This window comes from Opisthocomus hoazin, chromosome 2 (genome assembly GCF_030867145.1).
Source record: "Opisthocomus hoazin isolate bOpiHoa1 chromosome 2, bOpiHoa1.hap1, whole genome shotgun sequence".
Classification (NCBI taxonomy): Eukaryota; Metazoa; Chordata; class Aves; order Opisthocomiformes; family Opisthocomidae; genus Opisthocomus; species Opisthocomus hoazin.
In genome coordinates this window covers 55,060,282-55,077,557 of record NC_134415.1, presented here as the reverse complement: position 1 = coordinate 55,077,557, position 17,276 = coordinate 55,060,282, and the positions used below count along the sequence as shown (strand labels likewise).

The 17,276-nt window shown below is 44.5% G+C and overlaps 1 protein-coding gene across 1 annotated transcript; it reads right to left on the bottom strand.

The window, feature by feature from the left end:
• Positions 1 to 3,311: 3,311 nt before the first annotated feature.
• SOD2 (superoxide dismutase 2) lies at positions 3,312 to 14,526 on the bottom strand. Its single transcript, XM_075413723.1, has 5 exons — positions 14,422 to 14,526; positions 13,138 to 13,340; positions 8,334 to 8,450; positions 6,545 to 6,724; positions 3,312 to 3,834 (listed from the first exon to the last, which is right to left on the bottom strand). Exons 1-5 carry the CDS (start codon positions 14,448 to 14,450, stop codon positions 3,689 to 3,691), a joined length of 675 nt encoding a protein of 224 aa, XP_075269838.1. The 5' UTR covers positions 14,451 to 14,526; the 3' UTR covers positions 3,312 to 3,688.
• Between the last annotated feature and the right edge of the window lie 2,750 nt (positions 14,527 to 17,276).

Below are 17,276 nucleotides of genomic sequence, written 5' to 3'. Positions count from 1 at the left end.
CCGCGTGGATACGCACGGCATCTCCACCAGCCACACCGTTCAGCAAGGACTGGCGCAAGCTGGGCGCGGGGGGACTGTCGGGATGCAACTCTTCCGTTCAGCCCGGGTCAAAGCCCGCTTCAGCTAGCACAGAAGTTAGAAAGCTCGTGGTTCCAGATCAAGTCTGCAAGTAATTTCGTGCTCGTTGACGACAGATACCCTGCACAGTTCAGGCTGGAGACAACTTGACACACACAGCTGCTGTCTTGTCACAAAGCTCTAGGTAGAACAAATGGCGTTAGTAGTTTAGAGTAACGGGTCTGAGACTTGTCTGCTCAGGCAGGGCACTTGGCTGCAACGATTTACCCTCCTGGTTCTCGAGACACCCCTGCCCTCCTCCACAGCAACTTCTCTAATGCAAAGCACTACTTCCAAACAGCAGCCCCAAGCTTACTGCCTAACACAGATCAGCAAGAGGTTTATGGACTTTCACTGCCCAGATGTTCACAGAATCATTAATGTTGGAAAAAACCTCTAAGATCATCAAGTCCAACCGTCAACCCATCACCACCACACCTGCTAAACCATTCCTGAAGTGCCACACCTACACGTTTTTTGAACACCTCCAGGGATGGTGACTCCACCACTTCCCTGGGGAAGCTGACAGCTTTCAGCAGACTTGCTAAAGTACAGGCACGTACTCCAGCTCGTAGTGTCACAAGAACCACTAGGACTTTTTCCAGATTTCCAGAAGTTTAGAGCTAAGAACATTTAACCAAGCCCTTCCTTCAAACGAGCCATACAATCAACACTTGTTTGTCCTCTCTAATTGTCCAGAACAAATAATTTTCATTGCTTCAGCATTCCTACTACTTGCCTTCAACATGTAGTAAATGTTCATGTTCCTATTCCACAGGCATCCCTGTCTGTATACAGCTTTGGTCTTTCTACATTCAGACTTAAAGACAGGATACAAGGCAGAGGACAAGCTCACCAGCTGACTGTAAGCAGGAGATGAGCGGAGTTTCTTCTGAATCTGGCACACAGCAGAAACAGAGCCTTACCAGCACGTGCTGGGTCTCGCGCTACTGGCTTTAAGGCCTCAGCAAGAGCCGGTCCTGCCCGAGGAGCTCTCCACGGCTCACCGGCTCACCTCCTCACAGCCCGGAGTTCACTCAGGCTTTCTCCGCAGCGTCAGCGCTCCCTTCCAGCGCACCGGTGTGCCTACCTCTCTGTCCTCTAAGAGCATGCCGTACCAAGCAGCTGCCCCACATACGTACTGTGGCACTCACCAAAACCACCCTGCCTCAGCATACGCTCACCGTGAGGAGCAGCACCCCACCAGGGTTTTTTGATCTCTGCTATATGGTAATTCACCATACCACGTAGTCTTGAATAAGGAAAGAAACCGCCGTTTCCTTCACCTCCAGGTGGACTCCATGGTAAACACAACATGCCTCCTCTGCCCTTTGAAGGTACTTCTGGAAAGTAAGAAACAAAGGATTCTCTTCATGTCTGAAGTGTCTGTTCCTCCTCTAAAAAATGCCACTGGTTCATCCCCGCTCAATCCACCTTATCTGCAGGATTTCCGTAAGCTGAAGTCTGACAACTAAAACCTAAGCGCTGGCATTTAGTAATCCAGTTACCAACCCAACTTGCTTAAATTAAGCTTTATATCTACAGCCGGCTACACATGATTTACAAGTTACGGTAAATACTGTTCCTTTCTCTCCCTAATAATTATCAACCATATTAATCAACTCTGTAAAGTCCTTAAAAAGGCTTTGCCTCCATAGTCTTGCAACAGGAATATTGTGGGCTACACGATGTATTTTGGGTTAACTTACACATTCGGAAGAGCTCAGAAGGAAACACTCAAGGACAGAAGCTGGGAACATTAACTTAGGAAGATGGGTTTCAAAACAAACTGATCACCCCAGTAAATAATTACAGCAAAGATTTCATTTTGAATTGCCACCTAATAAGTACAATTATTTCTGCCAGAAGCTTCTATCAGGGAGAAACCTGTGTGATGCCAGTGTTTACTCACGGAGACCCAGGCTTCCTCTCTAAGCAGAAAAGCTGAGCACGGCTTGCGACAGATTTCATCCACCAGCTCTCCAGACACACAGAGAATGCTGCAGACAGCAACAATAGGGACCCCTCAGTAGGCTTCTTTTTTTTTTAATTCAAGTCAAAAGCTGCCAGACTGACTACCAACAGACTTACTTTTCTTTACCGCTGCTCTCACACCCTCAGAGGCAAACCAAGGATATAAGGGATGATGATGTAAGTTTCAAACAAGATTATGAACCAATCCAGATTTAAGCAGAAGTTCAAGCTGCACATCTGAGATGACATCTAGGCCTAGAGAAAAAATATCCCACAGCAGAAAAAATAAAAAACACTTTAACTGTGAAATAAGCCATGTTTGCACAACTCACTTTCATTCGCAAGAGAGACACCCCACCAGTCGTAGCTGTGGTTAGTGGCTAAAGACTGTTCCTGTGGTAGTAGTTTCTCTCCCTGTGTTTGCTAATGAAAGGCATTTCTTTCTTTATAAACACTTCTCCCCTTCATCTGACTTGATACTTCCAAACAGCAGCCTAGCAGTATGGTAATGTAAGCCTATTCCTCATTTCCCTGAGAATCCACCCTGAATTTAAAGGAGCATACTAAGAAAGCTCAAAGACAACTTAGGCGCAATGTACCATGTACGTCCACCAGTATCATCCGCCCTGAAATAACTGCAACAGAATTAACACAATTAACAAAAAAAAAAAGGTCAAAACACACACACCAACCATTTCTTGTATTTTTCAAGACCGTTTGGGCATGCTCCTTTACACCAAATGGCACTTCATTCCCACCTCAAGCATTAACTTTAACTTGTTATAACCATTTTGGGAGCGCAGCTACGCAGAGACAATTTATACTTCATATATGCACGCAATCAGTCTCTTAAGTTACAGGATGTTTCAGGATGTACTTGAACAGCTGGCATGGAATGGCTGTCACATGCTGTCACTCAGTTCCTACATGAACAATTTAGCCTGACCCAGTACTGTAACCTCTTGCCCAAGGTGACGCTTCAAAAGCCAGTGCATCCGTGCAATACGTGGAAGATTTCACCTAAGAGATCCAGAAGGTAGGGATGACAGAAGACAGTCAAGTCAGGCAGGCACAGCAACGCCTATTTCCCCTTTCATCTATTTTTTTAATCTGTAAGACAGCTCTGTAGCATGTAATACAACAAATTACAAACTTCTCCAGACATTTTCAGATTAAGTAACTGGACCAGCTATTACTGAAATTAAGTTTCTTACAGACAGTTATAGAAGATCCTTATTTTGAGTTTTATTTATTTATAGCAACACAAAGCACATGTTTTCACTTAGGTACTTCAGTGCATCAGTGAAATCCATTGCCTCAATAAGCCTCAGCAAGGTGATCTATGTTACTATATGCACTGGAAAAGATTATTTAAAGCGTCTCCCTTTGTTGCGCAACAGTTTAAAAGCTTCAACAATTTAAGTAAATGCCCCTCAGAATTAAACAAGCATACATTTTGCTTGATTATGAAATGCTTTTGTCGGACGAGCTAAGTGTTTTCTGCAGTACAGCAATTCATTTGTAAGCCACAGGCACTGCTAGAGTGGTATGAGAGTAGAAGTAGTAACTTTTCAGTAGTCTGTGCAAGGATTCCACTCTACTTTTTGCAAGTTGCGTATCTTGAAGAAACATCCTCCCAGTTGATCACATTCCAGATGGCTTTCAAATAATCAGGTCGAACATTTTTATACTGAAGATAGTAAGCATGTTCCCACACATCAATTCCCAGCAACGGAATGAGACCTGTAAAAGAAAAAAAAGGAGGAAAAACTTTGTAAATCTATGAAAACACACTTTATGTGTAAGATCTCATATTGCATCCCAAAGCTGTACCCAATCTCTGACTATTTATCTGCAGGGAGACAAAGAGCTCTCCAGCACATGTGTATTTATTGCAACATTTTACAGTATTGTTTACTCTCTACACACACACACACACATTGCATAAACCGCAAAGAGCCGATCAAGACAAACACCTACAAATACTCTAGAACTGCCTTGAAAATACAACTGAAACAAGACAAAGTAACTTTTGAAAGGTTTACATCTTTTGTACAATCATGCCAGGATTTTCATGTAAAACTTACACCATGAAGAAGTGTCTTCTCATTCTGGTTTGCTACCAATATTTTAATCACAAGTTGTTAATTGTCTAATTACTTTCCTTGCTTTGGTGCTAAAATATCCTTCTCACTGAATTTTTAATAGGGAGTTATCATTGGTGGGAGGGTGAAACTGACCCACATTATGCTCCATCCTTGCCAACAAAGATGAGGAAAAGGCTGAGGTACTTAATGCCTTCTTTGCCTCAGTCTTTAATAGTCAGACTGGTTATTCCCAGGATAGTCAGCCCCCAGTGAGGGAAGATAGGGAAGGAGAGCAGAACAAACCTCCCATAGTCCAGGAGGAAGCAGTTAACGACCTGCTGTGCCACCTGGATGCTTACAAGTCTATGGGGCCAGATGGGATCCACCCAAGAGTGCTGAGGGAACTGGCAGAGGAGCTGGCCAAGCCACTCTGCATCATCTATCAGCAGTCCTGGCTAATGGGGGAGGTCTCACATGACTGGAGGATGGCTAGTGTAACAACCATCTACAAGAAGGGCCAGAAGGAGGATCCTGGGAACTACAGGTCTGTCAGCCTGACCTCGGTGCCAGGGAAGATTATGGAGTGATTCATCCTGAGTGCGCTCACCGGGCCATGTGAAGGACAACCAGGGGATCAGGCCCAGCCAGCATGGGTTCATGAAAGGCAGGTCCTTCTTGACCAACCTGATCCCCTTCTATGAGCAGGTGACCCACCTAGTGGATGAGGGAAAGGTTGTGGATGTCATCTACCTGGACTTTAGTAAAGCCTTTGACACTGCTCCCCACAGCATCCTCCTGGAGAAACTAGCTGCCCATGGTTTGGATGGGTGTACTCTTCACTGGATGAAGAAATGGCTGAATGGCCAAGTGCAGAGAGTGGTGGTGAATGGGGTTAAATCCAGCTGGTGGTCGGTCACAAGTGGTGTTCCCCAGGGCTCAGTTTTGGGTCCAGTCTTGTTTAACATCTTCATCAATGATCTGGATGAGTGGATTGAGTGCTCCCTCAGTAAGTTTGCAGATGACACCAAGCTGGGCGGAAGTATCGATCTGCCTGAGGGTAGGAAGACTCTGCAGAGGGATCTGGACAGACCAGATCGATGGGCCAAGGCCAACTGGATAAGTTTCAGCAAGGCCAAACGCTTGGTCCTGCACTTGGGTCACAACAACCCCATGCAAAGCTACAGGCTTGGGGAGGAGTGGCTGGAAAGCTGCCTGGCAGAAAAGGATCTTGGGGTGTTGGTCGACAGCCGGCTGAATATGAGCCAGCAGTGTGCCCAGGTGGCCAAGAAGGCCAACAGCACCCTGGCTTGTATCAGGAATAGCGCGGCCAGCAGGAGCAGGGAGGTGATCGTGCCCCTGTACTTGGCACTGGTGAGGCCACACCTTGAGTACTGTGTTCAGTTTTGGGCCCCTCACTACAAAAAGCACATTGAGGTGCTGGAGCGTGTCCAGAGAAGGGCAACGAGGCTGGTAAAGGGTTTGGAGAACAAGTCTTATGAGGAGTGGCTGAGGTAACTAGGGCTGCTTAGTCTGGAGAAGAGGAGGCTGAGGTGGGACCTTACTGTTCTCTACAACTACCTGAAAGGAGGTCGTAGTGAGGCAGGTGTTGGTCTCTTCTCCCAGGCAACTAGCAATAGGACGAGAGGAAATGGCCTCAAATTGCACTGGGGGAAGTTTAGATTGGATATTAGGAAAAATTTCTTTACTGAAAGAGTGGTCAGGCATTGCAATACGCTGCCCAGGGAGGTGGCTGAGTCACCATCCCTGGAGGTGTTCAAAAAACATGTAGATGTGGCACTTTGGGATATGGTTTAGTAGGGCTGGTGGTGCTGGGTGGATGGTTGGACGTGATGATCTTAGAGCTCTTTTCCGACCTGTGATTCTATGATGCAGATTATAAGCCTTCCATTTTAAACCCAGCCTACACCTTTCTCTGTCCTGTTGTCTGGCCTACACCGACAGTTCTGTGAACAGTCCCTCTGCCAGGGAACGCAATCTAAAGGCAAGAGGCTTAATCTTCTTCGATACACGCAAGCCTCTCCAGTTACTTAAAAATAATCTAAAGGAGCTTAAGCTAAAACTATTGTCTAAGAGAGAATACTTTCAAAATATGCCCCATTTAATTCCCCTTGGACTAGACAGACTTAAACCCTACTGCTCTTCACAGTTTTTAAGTCCTGCTTCACAAATGCTGTTCTAAAACCTGCAACTCTTTCTCACTTCTGCTAGTAGTAACATTCAGTTTTACAGCCTTTTTTATCCAGCAATTTCTTCTCAGCATTTGTCCACAAACCCTTTACAGATCTCATACACTTGCCGATGAAATCTACAAAGAGAGAAGTAGAGTGGAAGGAAAGAAACCTGACCTGTTGTTCCTTGCAAAGGGTCTTGATTTGCACAAGCGGCTATTTGTAGGCGCCCATGCTCTTTGTTATATCCAAGCCACCCCCAGCCTGATCCCTGAACACCAACTGATACAGCTGTCAGCTTCTCCTTGAAGTTTGCGAAGGAACCAAAATCACGCTTGATGGCTTCCAGCAATTCTCCTTTAAAAAAAGCACAGAGATCACAGAACATCAGGTACTTAACATCTTCAAATTTCCAGATATCACCTGGAAATAGAAGGGAAGAGGAGCAGAAGCACTTGGGCTCTGTAGGAGCAGGAGTCAAACATGGTGTCCTCAAACACACAGTCACTGTGCTATCAATCGGACATTCAGGTGTTGACACACTTGTCTAGAAGGACAGGGAACACCACAGAGGACCACGAAAGAAGGTAAGCAGCTAGTTTGCATATCTAAAAGGACAACACTAAGTGGCTGCAATTTCTCATGTTTTAGTACAAAGAAGTATTTTGACATCTTTAATACCAGTATAATGAACCTACACATAGTAAGAGGTATTTAACCACTTGCCCCAGATTATAGATTTAAATCTGCTTCTACAGTAAAGCAGTCTGTTTGATATGGATAAGTAGGCTCCATGATTAGATCCCTTCTTTACTATTATTAAGCTAATCTGTGCTGGGGCAAAGGGAACATAAACTAGAATTGTTCAGTGTAACAATGCACTGTCAAACTACTTCCTTTCCCTTACACCCTAGCACACTTGTGGTTTTCAGATATTTAAGTGTTTGCTGGAGAATTCTTCATTCTTCCCACCTTCAGACAGATGGTCTTGAAAATCTCTTGGTGACACCTGCAAGTACATCTTAAGACAGGCTTTAGCAGGATTCCTACAAAAGCTTTGAACCATTCAGTTGAAACTGAAAGATAACATTTTAGGCTTACTGACTTTCACAGAAACTTCATAGAAAAGAGAGACAAAAATCAAGAAATCAAGGTTTTAACACATCTTTTCTGAGAATGTAATCTGAAAACAAGCTCTGTCAGAACTAGGCTGATATCAGAACTGCTTGTTGAAATTTCAGCTTTGAAGCTTCAAAACTTTATGCTCTAGTGTTAACTAGATCATCTTCAAAGCATCTCTGTACTTCCATGGTAGGAGTCAAGAGTCACAAGCAGATGTCACCTATGAATGCTGAATCAGAGTACAAAGTACCCTAAGCCCACCAATTTACAGACAGGAATATAAACCTAATTCAAAAATCCTCAAGTTTATCACAACAGCTTTTGTGAGATCTGTATTATTGGTCCTTTACCTTTAATTGTGTGTCACTTGTAAATAATCACTACTCTGTCCTCTCAAAGGGGCTTTCCTCCTTTAGGCTTTAACTGATAAACTATCCTATTCAAACTGCAGCACAAATCCAGTCACCAGGTTGAGTGGTCCACAACAATTTCTTCCCTTTCTGTGAATTAAGTATCTATGACAACTTAATTAGCGTAGCTTTGTACAACTATCTTCTCTTATGAAGATGGAAAGGACAATACACAGAAATACCCAAGTATTTTGCAATGTACACATAATCAGTTTTAGAAATTAAAAATACTTAGCGCACAGGGATAGCTGTTTATATTTTGGCTTGCATCCAAAAAAATCCTAAGATCCTCAAACCTGTGAAAACTGTCATACAGAAAGGCAAATCACCTCTCAAAAATAAAGATCCTTTAGAATCTTTCAGAGAAAGAAGAGATCATCAGCTCTATTGGTCATTTTAACCTGATGCAATAAACCACTGTAACAAGCACTAACCTTTAGGCTCTCCTCCTCCATTAGGAGAAAGGTTTGTCCAGAAGATGGTGTGATTGATATGACCCCCACCATTAAACTTCAGTGCAGGCTGAAGCGACACCTGAGCTGTAACATCACCTACAGACGCAGAAGATAAAAATACACAGATAAATAAAAACATCATCATCACCACAGTAGTCACTAAGTTGCCACTAGGCCTCCACCGATCTCCAAAATCTTTCAAGTCTTAGTAGCCTATAACATGTCTATGAAAAACATAAGGTTTGTGACTGTTATCCATATTTTAGATCGTCACTGACAAACTATGTTAAAGATATCTTTATCTTTGACCTTTTGTTATGCTGTAATGACATGCGATCTGTCAATATTGCAACTATCAAGCAACCCATACTACACATATTAGCTCTACTGTCATTCTATAGCAGAACAAAGCAGCTAGTACAGCCAGAACGCTTTAAGGACCCAGCACGTGTAGATTGCTCAGTATTACCACTACAAGGTAAGGACATTGTTCACCCATTAGCTCACTGATGCACAATCTAAGAATTTTTAAATTTTTTAAACAATTTACAGGGCAAACAGTTTGTGCTTGAGAGAAAGCTGATGAGTACAGCAAGCACATACATGAACAACATGTTCTTCTCTCTCCTATTTTGTGTTTCATTTTGGTTTTTTTGGAGGGAGGTACCTGCAGGAAGAGATAGTGGCCCAGATCATTTTACTCCACATGACAGAACCCTGCGTCTGAAATCATGAGCAGACAGCCACGTACTTCCTCCCTCTTCACATAATGTCATATATTCCTTAAAGAATTCCCTGGTGTCTTGTGCCTCTAAACAGTGTTGCACCACTTCAGCCCAAGTGTTTTGAATGCTGTTTTGGCTTCTCAAAGAATTGAAACATTTCAAGGGTTTTTGAACCTTTTTCCACCATACCAACACGCTCTCTAATAAGAAATCAGTGGGGGCAGCTGTTTCTTCCAGTCTCTCAGGAACAAGTGATAGAAGTCTTCCTATAGCAATAAATGAGTCATCATAACACAAAGGCAAGCCAAAAAGCAGTAGCACACCTGTTACAAAGGTTTTAAGACAAGATACCATGTTCTCAGCATCTTTTCATACCCTTCAGAAGCCACACAGGGGTATAGGACTGGAACAAAGCATCCAATGCAGTCAGCAAAAAAAAAAACATTTGGTACATTCAGGTATCAAGTTAAGGTTGAGACATCTCTCATTCCCGCTCAAATCACACCTTCAGGACATTTTCCTTGAATTTTGCATGCCTTAATGACACTTCTCAGTTCATCCAGAGCATACAGCATATCACAAGCCAGAAATTCAAAAATAACCCAGAAGGTCTGTAATGTCTTCAGCACTCTTTATTCCTCTACTCCTTAGAGGAACTTATTCCTCGGGACCACTGGAAACTAGAGATAGCATTCGACCATTGTCCTTAAAATACAATATTTGTGGTGCTGTCAGATCAGTCCTGCTGAACTTTGCACTGGAAAAGCCAACTGAAAATAAAGTAACTTGCCCTTAAGTTACAGCAAAAGTATCTTGGAATTTATTTGTATACAGCGGCCCTGGCCTTTGCTCCAGCTTACCACAACAGCCCTCAACACAGCCACAGAGGACAATCCAGTAAACCAAGACAGGCAGCTTAGAGGTGCTCAAGACACTGGTCAGCTCAGTTTCTCAGCCTACGAAGAGTCATTTGTTTGCTTGTAAGCGCAGATAAGTAAAGCACCACAGGTCATATGATGGTTAGAAAAGAACAGGGAAAATTGTGGTAGGCGCAAGTTCCCACTAAAAATAAGTTTATATCCTTCAACTAGCAAATCTTGAATATTTTGATGGACTAGTAATCAGAACCAGCTTATACTGAAAATAATGAAGTCCTGCGCTGCACCCTATCACAGAAGTGCATATTCATTTTCAAAGGAGCTGATAACATAAGCCAATGGGACTCAACTCAGGACAGCTTTTATTTGCATTTACTAAGCAGACACAGATAGGTGCAGAACATGTTAAAGAATCTGAAGAGAATACTTTACGTTCTATTGCTGAACAAAAGCCACTGACAAGGTTGTTATCCAGAAGAGATATTAGATAGAGATCAGACGTGCTATGTAACACAGCGCTGAAATGCAGTGCAGAAAGATTTTTGATCATGCTCAGTTTTTAAGCACAGAAAAGGAATGACAATTCTGAGAGAATGAGGTGGCACTTCAGACTTTGCCCTTTCCTAAAGCCTGGTCTTAGAAGTTTTTCTAATGAAGGTCAAAATACTACACACAGTATACAAAGATACTGATACAAAAAAAAACCCCCACACATTCACAAATATCTCATATAAGTATTTGTCTGCTTTGGTGTGTATGACCACCACCAATACCTCAGCCATTTGCAAAGTAATGTCGGCAAAACCCTTAAGGAGAGATTAACCTCTACCTCTAGATAGACCATTTGCAACAGCAAGCAATGAGACACTATGTTTTGGTTTGGCCTGGATAAATGCCAGGTGTCCACCAAAACCTCTCTATCACTCCCTCTCCTCAGCTGGACAGGGGAGAGGAAATATGATGCGAGGGTCGAGATAAGGACAGGCAGAGATCACTCACCAACTACTGTCACGGACAAAACAGACTGAACTTGCGAAGAAAAGGGAATTTAGTTCATCACCAATCAAATCAGAGTAGGACAGTGAGAAATAAAACCAGATCTTAAGGCACTTTCCCCCCACACCCCCCTTCTTCCTGGGCTCAACTTCACTCCCTTTCCTCTACCTCCTCCCCCTGAGCAGCGCAGAGGGACGGGAATGGGGGTTGTGGTCAGTTCATCACATGCTGTCTCTGCCGCTCATTGTCCCTCAGGGGGAGGACTCCTCACATTCTGCCCCTGCTCCAGCGCGAGGTCACTCTGACCAGAGACAGTTCTCCACAAACTTTTCCAGCATAAGTCCTTCCCATGGGCTGCAGCTCTTCATGAACTGCCCCAGTGTGGGTCCCCTCCATGGGGTGCAGTCCTTCAGCAACAGGCTGCCCCAGCATGGGTCCCCCATGGGGTCACAAGCCCTGCCAGCAAACCTGCTCCGGTGTGAGCTCCTCTCTCCATGGGTCCGCAGGTCCTGGCAGGAGCCTGCTCCAGCGCAGGCTCCCCACGGGGTCACACAGCCTCCTTCAGGCATCCACCTGCTCCGGCATGGGGTCCCTTCCATGGGCTGCAGGTGGAGATCTGCTCCACCGTGGATCTGCATGGGCTGCAGGGGCACAGCCTGCCTCACCACAGTCTTCAGCACAAGTTGCAAGGGAAGACTCTCTGCTCCTGCATCTCAAACACCTCCTCCCCCCTCCTTCTTCACCGACCTTGGTGTCTATAGAGTTGTTTCTCTCACATCGTCTCACTCTTCTCTCTAACTGCCATCTTCTTCCCTTTCTTAAATATGTTATCAGAGGCGCTGCCACTGTCGCTGATTGGCTTGGCCTTGGGTAGCGGCGCGTAAGTCTTAGAGCCAGCTGGCACTGGCTTTATCAGACGTGGGGGAAGCTTCTCGCAGCTTCTCACAGAAGCCACCCCTATAGCCCCGCCCCCCGCTACCAAAAACCTTGCCATGCAAACCCATAACATGCTATTAAAGGACAGTATTTTTAAAAAGTACCACAAAGAATCCACAACACTGCAGATGTTTCTGGTAACCAGAAATTCTACCTCCACTAGCCGCTGAAGCCTTGGTTGTTAAACAACATTAGTAACAGCAGCAGCAGATACACTGTTTTCTTACAGTTCACGTTCCCTGCTCAATTGTGTTTGCACTAACTCTCCAGAATACAACTTTCCTGGATCCACCATTGGCAGGACAAAGCAGCAGCCAATCTTGATTGCCTACTCCTTAATCAAATATTATCAGCTCATTAATTTAGACTGCGTAAGTTATTTCTAGGCTTAGTTAGGCACCTAAAGATCTCTAAACTCTCACAGGTAACCAACATTCTCTGTTCAAACACACTGGCAATTATGAAGAGATACAGGGTTCACATTTACTCAGATATTCACAATTCTCACTTTCGTTCAAGCCCAGGCAGCTAAATTGCACTGTGAAGCACCTGGCAACTACACAGAAGTGTGAGTCTATACAGTAATCACTTCTTAGAGATAAACTGATACTCATTAGAAAGACCATCACAACAACAAAAAAAAAAAATCAGAAAAACATGCCACATCCTTGAAAAGCTATACATGTTATTTCACATATTTTCATCCGTCCAACTGAAAGATCTGAAAAAAAGCAGTTCACATGTTTCACTGTAGCCTTGATAGACCAACTGTACAGTTTTCACAGAGGTCAGCATATCTCAAGATTCAGTTTGAGATCTTAACAAAAATTCCACAACTGCTTGCTTTATATGTTTGTTACTAACCTTTCATTACGAAGTATTTGTTTAGTAAAATGACTGTGCTTTCCTACTGACTCAGTCTTTGGTTCAGGTTACTAATGTAAATATGGACTAAACCCACAAAAATCAATGAGTTTTCTTCTAGCTTTACAGTACTATGGAGAACAAAATTCATGCTTTTTAGTTACTTCTAGTTTCCAATTATCAGCACCGCTGCAGCTTACAATGAAAGCTTGTTCCTAACAATATTTCACTTTATAAAAAAAAAAATAAAGCTTGAATTACACAATCAAAAAACTTTTAAAAGACGACTATTTCCCCTGGAAAGAAGGACTATCCATTTGTTTTCTCCTATATCATCTATGTCAACAAGCTTCCGTCTCATCTGTTGACTGTGGATATACAAACCTTTTGCCAGTGCCTCTTTGTATTTCTCCTCCGCCACATTCAGGTTGTTCACGTAGGTAGCATGATGCTTGCTGTGGTGCAGCTGCATGATCTCTGCATTAATATGAGGTTCCAGGGCACCATAGTCATATGGCAAGTCAGGCAGAGTGTGCTTTTGCCTAGAGACCAAGCATCCCAACGGTGCTATCAACTTGGCACCGCTTCTAGAAGAGAAAAAACAGAAGTAGTCTTATTTAGTATGTGGGCTTTACCACTGAAGCGGACTGAAAGCATGACAGTTACGATCACCTACTTTAAGTACACAGGGCAGTAACTTAAAGAAGTTGAATTTCCATTTTTCTGGAGCTCAAAGCAAGCACACTCTGTATCTTAATTGCTAAGATGAATCCACATGAAGGTCACAGATATAGGGCTTCACAATGTAAAGCTGCCACTTCTCAAACCAAGCCCCCCACGCCACCATGAAGACTCACGTGCCCCCCCCTGCATGCAGGCAAGGCAAAAGTGGGGGGAGGATGAGAAAGTCAGCAGTACCATACTGACGTTCAAAGCTTCACCCAATCTTTATTGATTAAAAACAGAAGCCAAGATGTGCCCGATAAGTGTCCCTCCCTCACTACCCACAAGGTCCCTGCACTGGGAAACAAAAAGGCTGAAAAACCCGGCGTCACTGGGCTCCCAGGACCGAACCTCTCTAGCGTTACCACCGACAGGCATGCTCCCCTGCCCCGATGGCGGGGATCGGAAAACCCCACGCTGCGTGAGGACAGGGCGGCCGCGCTGTCCAGCACAGAAAACCACGCAGGCTCTGGCTACCCTTCTCCATTAACACCTTGCACTTGTCATGAGACGTGACAGCCACCATAACGACGGATAACCGCTGGGCTGGGAAGAAGGCTCATTCCCGAAACCCTTTTATGTTTTACTGGTGACCTTGGCACAAACCAGGGACAGAGCAGCAGCAAAACCCTCATGGCCCTGAAGACCAGCCGAGCGCGGCGGCCCTGGCTAGCAAAGACGAGCGGACCCGGCAGCACCGTGTCAGGCGGCGAGACCCCTCGGCAGCGGGCAGGGCCTGGCAGGCTGAAGGGACAACCCCCAGCGGCGCCGCTACCTCCCTCCTCCCGAAATGGCGGGGAAGCGCTGAGGGGCGAGGAGAAGGCGAACCCACCATTTCAGTCTCCTCCTTCTCCTCCCCTCCCGCCCGCCGCTCGGCCGTGGAAGGCGAGTGCGGCCCGACCGCCGCCATCACGCTCCCCCACCCCTCCGCGGCGCCGCTCTCACCTTCCCGCCCAGGCGAAGCGGCACAACATGGCGGTTCTCTCGCGGACGGGCGCTACACCGACCGCGCAACCGCGCCTGCGCCCGCCCTCGGCGCCGCCCGCCCCGCCGCCGGGTCCCCGGCGGCGGGGCGGGCGGCGCCGAGGGCGGGCGGCTGAGGTGGCTGAGCTTGGCTCCCACGGGAGGTCTGAAGCGGCGGACGAGCCTGAGGGGAGCCACTACCAAGCAGAAAACCGCCTGCCAGGAGCGCCTGGCTGCCGTGCGGCCGCTGGGCACCGGGGAGGCGGCAGCAGCACAAGACAGCCGTAGCAACCTCCGAAAACCGGCCCGGCAAAGAAATGTCTGTCCGCTTACTGACGGGACCAGCAGCGCTTAGAAATACCTTTTCAGCTCTTTGGTCTACGACTCACGTTTTTCGTTTTCCTTTCTGTTCTTTTACTCGTTTTCGCGCGCACCTTGTTTTCCTCCCGGTAGCGGCTGAGCAGCCTTTGGCGCTGAGGAGAAGCAGCCTGCCTCCAGGTACCTTCACCCCGCCCGCAGCTAAAATAGTCAGCGGAGTTGGCGCCAATGAGTTCAGAGACCCATTAAAACCCCATTAAAAACCGGTTTTCCAGTAAAGGTCAGCGAGGAGAACTCTTCCCTGAGAGTTAGGAAGCATTCTGCAGACAAGACAAACATTAGGTAAAATTTGAATTGTATGGAAATAAGCATCCCTGCTACCACAAAACACTCCAGCTTTTGGGCTTCGTTTTTCTAAATAAATGCACAATATATATATATTACAATATATATATTGTAAGATCTTACAGAACCCACATTTATTAGACCATAAAAACACAAGTTACAAAAATTCAGTGGGGCTTAGGCCTGAACAACCTTCTTGAAAATCAATCCCCTTCTCTTGGAAACTGCCATGCAGTCCCCCCCGAGGGACACGCAGGGGACCCCAGCCCACAGGAGGCACAGCACGGCGGTGTGCACGCGGCTGTCCCTCTGCTGCTCGACAGGCCCTGGAAAGCCACCTTCATTTACGTGCACCTCGCAGCCAGCACTGCTCCCCCGGAAATCACAGCGGCGAAAAGAACCGCTCTATCAATAGCTAGGATTACAGGGGAATTGCCCAAAATCAACAGGTTTGGAAACAAGATTTTCCCCAAATGCTGAAAATTTACACAGCAAGGTTCAGGCAGTACCTAATTTTAAACAGGTATATTTTGTATTTATTGGGGATCAATAAAATGTAACTTTTGTTAAAATGGAGCAACTGCGCTCGGGCTTATTAAATATCACTCTATAGGCACTGACAGCCAGGCAAGAACACGAGTATTACCACGTTTAGCTTTTCTCTAAGTATTATTATTGTACTGCAGTTCACTAATGCTTTGCAGTAAGTGTTACCAGAAAGCAACTCAATTATACCATGCATCTTGTTATTAACTGGTGCAGTTGCTACGTTGCTTTCGGGAAGGGGGGGGGGGGGGGGAGGGTATTAAACAAATTAAACACGCCAGCCTGCTTATATAGAAGCCTGCTTATATAGAAGACACCCTCTAAGCAGAGAAATACCTTGCCTTACAATTATATTTCCTCAGCAAGTCAAGCTAACTCCTACTCTGTGGGTGTAATTTTTAATATTTTTTTTAGCTCTTTAGCTGATCTTTAATTTTTCTATTTAAAAATCAAGTACCACACTCTCTTGATCAAAGGAAAATAATCTTTTTATGAGGTTTTGACATGAATCTCCTATAGCAACTGACAGATTTAAGTAGCAAGCTGTCACCACCTGAAAGCCACGCATTTTTTTTTTTTCAGCCTTAACACAACTGATAGCAACTACTGTAACTCCAAAGACATTTTACATCCTTCTAGTTCCTTATACGAAGTGAAAAGATGTCTACCATTTTCTTGGCATAAATTGCTCATATTTTAGGCCGAGATTTGAAACACAACCACAGATTACCTCACAAGACTTTTTACCATCTACATTATCAGATAAAGCCATTGTTATAATCTATTATCACCATTTTAAACTTCTTACAAATATTGTATTCTACCATGTACAGGATCCAGGATGTACATATACACACACTATGGATAATCAAGCAATATGATACTAAGACCAGATAGAAATCACTCGCAACTACAGATCTGGATCACCTTCAAGGATCTTCGTAAACTAGAATTCACTTCGAGTGCCAGATGCAGGTACATTTTTGTATAGGTAAACTTGTCACTTCCTTTTCATGCACTCAACTAATAATTACTTTCTTCAGGCAACGAGGGCTAAAGTAATATTCAGAAAATGAAGTATCACCAATGGAATTTACACTTCCAGTGACAACTAAGTGGTTTTAATACATTTAAGTGAACCCTATGAAATTAAAATAGCAGCATTATATGGACTAGTAAGTCTCAACACAACAGCAGCCAGTAGTATTTTAATTACATCCATTTGTCTTGGACAATACTACTGCAGATGCTAGTTCTCATATAATTTGCCACTTAAAAATGGTACCACAGAAACACCTTTATAGTCTATGAAGTTGTCATAACTAAGTCTGAAACAAATTCAAGTATGTCCTAACTTTGGAGAAATACTGCTTTCAAACAAGAGTCTCACTGTTTCCATAGTGAATTGCAAAGCTGTAAGCTATTTACTATTACTTTAGTGGCTACGTATGAGGTAATTTTATTAGTCATCTGGTAATAACAAGATTCACAGGTAGAAAAAATGTTGAAACTGGACTTAAGCCTACCCAAAAGTATACTGCTAAGTACTTTTATTTTCCCTTTGAACAGCACTTAAAAGCCAGTGCTTTTTCATCTCCTGCTTACGTGCTACCATCACCAAACTAGTA

Excerpts from the sequence above, each read along its gene's own strand:
- SOD2 (XM_075413723.1), bottom strand. The coding sequence starts at position 14,450 with ATGTTGTGCCGCTTCGCCTGGGCGGGAAG. Across the intron at positions 6,725-8,333 it reads TGGAGGAGGAGAGCCTAAAG|GAGAATTGCTGGAAGCCATC; the intron begins GTTAGTGCTTGT and ends CTTTTTTTAAAG. Across the intron at positions 3,835-6,544 it reads CCCTTTGCAAGGAACAACAG|GTCTCATTCCGTTGCTGGGA; the intron begins GTCAGGTTTCTT and ends TTTCTTTTACAG.